At 58.8% G+C, this 4,957-nt stretch overlaps 1 protein-coding gene across 1 annotated transcript in view; it reads right to left on the bottom strand.

Moving 5' to 3' along the window:
- Positions 1-4,957, bottom strand: part of ESPL1 (extra spindle pole bodies like 1, separase) — a gene marked incomplete at its 3' end in the record, with an annotated part of 32,917 nt that overhangs the window by 21,945 nt on the left and 6,015 nt on the right. Inside the window, exons 7-9 of the mRNA XM_041400296.1 lie at positions 4,442-4,707; positions 3,644-3,970; positions 1,317-1,476 (exon numbers count right to left, since the gene is read on the bottom strand). Of these exons, the coding sequence (XP_041256230.1) occupies positions 1,317-1,476; positions 3,644-3,970; positions 4,442-4,707 (753 nt within the window). The remainder of the gene's footprint in view (positions 1-1,316; positions 1,477-3,643; positions 3,971-4,441; positions 4,708-4,957) is intronic.

The raw sequence follows: 4,957 nt of genomic DNA on the forward strand, positions 1-4,957 counted from the left end.
AGGAATGCCCAAAATCCCGGGAAAATCGCACCCTGGGAACTCCAGGAATGCTCAAAATCCCGGGAAAATCGCACCCAGGGAACTCCAGGAATGCCCAAAGTCCCGGGAAAATCGCACCCTGGGAACTCTAGGAATGCCCAAAATCCCGGGAAAATCGCACCCTGGGAACTCCAGGAATGCTCAAAATCCCGGGAAAATCGCACCCAGGGAACTCCAGGAATGCCCAAAGTCCCGGGAAAATCGCACCCTGGGAACTCTAGGAATGCCCAAAATCCCGGGAAAATCGCACCCTGGGAACTCCAGGAATGCTCAAAATCCCAAAAATCCCGGAAAAATTGCACCCAGGGAACTCCAGGAATGCTCAAAATCCCGGGAAAATTGCACCCAGGGAACTCCAGGAATGCCCAAAATCCCGGGAAAATCGCACCCAGGGAACTCCAGGATTCCCCAAAATCCCGGGAAAATTGCACCCAGGGAACTCCAGGAATGCCCAAAATCCCGGGAAAATCGCACCCTGGGAACTCCAGGAATGCTCAAAATCCCGGGAAAATCGCACCCAGGGAACTCCAGGAATGCCCAAAGTCCCGGGAAAATCGCACCCAGGGAACTCCACGAATGCCCAAAATTCCAGGAAAATCACACCCAGGGAACTCCAGGAATGCTCAAAATCCCGGGAAAATTGCACCCAGGGAACTCCAGGAATGCTCAAAATCCCGGGAAAATCGCACCCAGGGAACTCCAGGATTCCCCAAAATCCCGGGAAAATTGCACCCAGGGAACTCCAGGAATGCCCAAAATCCCCAAAATCCCGGGAAAATTGCACCCTGGGAACCCCAGGATTCCCCAAAATCCCGGGAAAATCACACCCAGGGAACTCCAGGAATGCCCAAAGTCCCAGGAAAATCGCACCCTGGGAACTCCAGGAATGCTCAAAATCCCAAAAATCCTGGGAAAATTGCACCCTGGGAACTCCAGGAATGCCCAAAATCCCGGGAAAATTGCACCCTGAGAACTCAAGGATTCCCCAAAATCCCAAGGAAATCGCACCCCAGAAAGGGTCTGGGGTACCCAGGGAACTCCAGGAATCCCTAAAATCCTGGGAAGGGTTTGGGAACTCCAGAATTCCCCAAAATCCCGGGAAAATCATCCCTGGGATGGGTTTGGGGCACCCAGGGAACTCCAGAATTTCCCAAAATCCTGGGAAAATCACCCTGGGAAATCTGGGTGCCCCAGAATCCCAGGAAAATCGTCCCCCAGGAAGGGTTTGGGGCACAAACTCCAGGATTTTCCCCAAATCCCAGGAAAACCCCCCCCACCTTTTCCAGGAGGGCCTCAAGGGTGCAGATGTGGAGCCAGAGCAGGGCCTGGGCGCGCTCGTCCAGGAGCTGATCCCGGATTTGGGAATTGCAGGTTTGGGAATTCTGGGCCAGCGACTCCAGCAGCCTCAGGGCTTCCTGGATGGCGTCCAGGGCGGAGCTGCGGGAACAGGGATTCCCAAAATCCCGGGAATTAACCCCAAAATCCCGGGAACAAGCACCCAGAATCCCAGGAATGGGATAGGGGGATTGGGATAGGGGAATGGGATGAGAGATTGGGACGGAGGAATGGGATCAGGATTGGGATGAGAACTGGGATTGGGGTTGATGAGGGACTGGGATCAGGGTTGGGATCAGGATGAGGACTGGGATCAGGATCAGGGTTGGGATGGAGGATTGGGATCAAAAACAGCCCTGGGATCAGGGTTGGGATCAGGACTAGGATGGAGGATCGGGATCAGGGTTAGGATGGAGGATCAGGATCAGGATTGGGATCAGGATTGGGATCAGGATCAGGATTGGGATCAGGATTGGGATCAGGATCAGGATTGGGATCAGGATCAGGACTGGGATCAGCACCCACCAGTCGGTGTGGGCGCTGAAGCTGTGGCTGCACAGGAGCTGGGTTGGGATCAGGACTGGGATGGAGGATCAGGATTGGGATCAGGATTGGGATCAGGATCAGGACTGGGATCAGGATTGGGATCAGGATCAGGATTGGGATCAGGATCAGGACTGGGATCAGCACCCACCAGTCGGTGTGGGCGCTGAAGCTGTGGCTGCACAGGAGCTGGGTTGGGATCAGGACTGGGATGGAGGACCAGGATTGGGATCAGGATCAGGATTGGGATCAGGATTGGGATCAGGATCGGGATCAGGATCAGGGTTAGGATGGAGGATCAGGATTGGGATCAGGATCAGGACTAGGATCAGCACCCACCAGTCGGTGTGGGCGCTGAAGCTGTGGCTGCACAGGAGCTGGGCTGGGATCAGGATCAGGGTTAGGATGGAGGATCGGGATTGGGATCAGGATCAGGACTAGGATCAGCACCCACCAGTCGGTGTGGGCGCTGAAGCTGTGGCTGCACAGGAGCTGGGTTGGGATCAGGATTGGGATCAGGATTGGGATCAGGATCAGGATCAGGATCAGGATTGGGATCAGCACCCACCAGTCGGTGTGGGCGCTGAAGCTGTGGCTGCACAGGAGCTGGGTTGGGATCAGGATTGGGATCAGGATTGGGATCAGGATCAGGATCAGGATCAGGATTGGGATCAGCACCCACCAGTCGGTGTGGGCGCTGAAGCTGTGGCTGCACAGGAGCTGGGTTGGGATCAGGATTGGGATCAGGATTGGGATCAGGATCAGGATCAGGATCAGGATTGGGATCAGCACCCACCAGTCGGTGTGGGCGCTGAAGCTGTGGCTGCACAGGAGCTGGGTTGGGATCAGGATTGGGATCAGGATTGGGATCAGGATCAGGACTGGGATCAGCACCCACCAGTCGGTGTGGGCGCTGAAGCTGTGGCTGCACAGGAGCTGGGTTGGGATCAGGATTGGGATCAGGATCAGGATCAGGATCAGGATTGGGATCAGCACCCACCAGTCGGTGTGGGCGCTGAAGCTGTGGCTGCACAGGAGCTGGGTTGGGATCAGGATTGGGATCAGGATCAGGATCAGGATCAGGATTGGGATCAGCACCCACCAGTCGGTGTGGGCGCTGAAGCTGTGGCTGCACAGGAGCTGGGTTGGGATCAGGATTGGGATCAGGATCAGGATCAGGATCAGGATTGGGATCAGCACCCACCAGTCGGTGTGGGCGCTGAAGCTGTGGCTGCACAGGAGCTGGGTTGGGATCAGGATTGGGATCAGGATCAGGATCAGGATCAGGATTGGGATCAGCACCCACCAGTCGGTGTGGGCGCTGAAGCTGTGGCTGCACAGGAGCTGGGTTGGGATCAGGATTGGGATCAGGATCAGGATCAGGATCAGGATTGGGATCAGCACCCACCAGTCGGTGTGGGCGCTGAAGCTGTGGCTGCACAGGAGCTGGGTTGGGATCAGGATTGGGATCAGGATCAGGATCAGGATCAGGATTGGGATCAGCACCCACCAGTCGGTGTGGGCGCTGAAGCTGTGGCTGCACAGGAGCTGGGTTGGGATCAGGATTGGGATCAGGATCAGGATCAGGATCAGGATTGGGATCAGCACCCACCAGTCGGTGTGGGCGCTGAAGCTGTGGCTGCACAGGAGCTGGGTTGGGATCAGGATTGGGATCAGGATTGGGATCAGGATCAGGATCAGGATCAGGATTGGGATCAGCACCCACCAGTCGGTGTGGGCGCTGAAGCTGTGGCTGCACAGGAGCTGGCCCAGCTCCAGCAGCGCTGCCGCCCTGGGCAGGCTCCGGCCGGGGTCCGGTGCTCCCGGGGGGTCCCGGCTCCCCCCTGGACCCCGCGCTCCCGGGGGGTCCCAGGCTCCCTGGGGATCCCACAGGCCCAGCAGGTCGCACAGGACGTTGTAGCGCTCCGGCCCCGTGGGGCCCCGCAGGGATTTGTAGGCCTGGAGCTCGGCCAGCAGCAGCAGCAGCAGCGTGTCCCCAGACAGGGACTGGCAGTGGGAGCGGGACTGGGACTCCAGGGCGTCCCGCAGGGTCCTGGCAGCGCCATTGGGATCAGAGACACAAACAGCGGGCTTTGCATGGGGCTGTGCCATGGGAGGGAGCTCCAACCCCATTCCCCTACCCCAGGGGGCTCCTGATTCCCCTCCCTCCCAATCCCACCTCATCCCAATCCCATTCCCTCATCCTAGCCCATCCCAATGCCTCCCACCCCATTCTAACCCAAATTCCACCACTCCATTCTCCCCATCCCAATCCTCTCCTCCAAATCCTCCAGCCCAATCCCCCCATCCCAATCCTGCCACCCCGATCCCCCGCCCCATTCCCTGATCCCAAATCCCCAAACCCCATTCCCCAATCCCAAAGCCCCAAACCCCATTCCCTGATCCCAAATCCCCAATCTCCATTCTCTGATCCCAAATCCCCATTCCCCGATCCCAAATCCCCATTCCCCAATCTCCATTCCCCAATCCCAAATCCCCATTCCCCGATCCCAAATCCCCTCACCACAGCCGCAGCTCCTCCGCTCCCTGCTTGGCCGCCTCTGTCTTGATCCTGGCCCAGAGCGCCACGGGCTCAGCCACCAGGGAGCTGGGCTGGCCCGGGACGGGCTGGGGATGCTGGCAGTGTGTCCCCAGTCCCTGGCAGTGTGTCCCCAGTCCCTGGCAGCGTGTCCCCAGGGCCAGCAGCCACCGGGCCACCGCGTCCAGGGCGCGCTCCGGCCGGCCCCGGCAGCGCCAGCTCTCCACCTGCAGCCGGAAGCACCTGTGGAGCTGGGGGAGAGGGGTGGGAATGCTGGGATCCCAGTATGGCCAGGGATACCAGCCCTCCCAGTATCCCCAGTAACCCTGGACGCCATCCCGGTACCCCCAGATACCCCAGTACCCCATCCGAGTACCCCCAGTATTCCACCCCAGTACCCCATCCCAGTACCCCCAGTTACCCCAGTACCCCATCCGAGTACCCCCAGTATTCCACCCCAGTCCCCTGTCCCCGTACCCTGTCCCAGTATCCCCAGTATTC

This window comes from Onychostruthus taczanowskii, unplaced genomic scaffold, assembly GCF_017590055.1.
Source record: "Onychostruthus taczanowskii isolate IOZ18803 unplaced genomic scaffold, ASM1759005v1 scaffold178, whole genome shotgun sequence".
NCBI lineage: Eukaryota > Metazoa > Chordata > Aves > Passeriformes > Passeridae > Onychostruthus > Onychostruthus taczanowskii.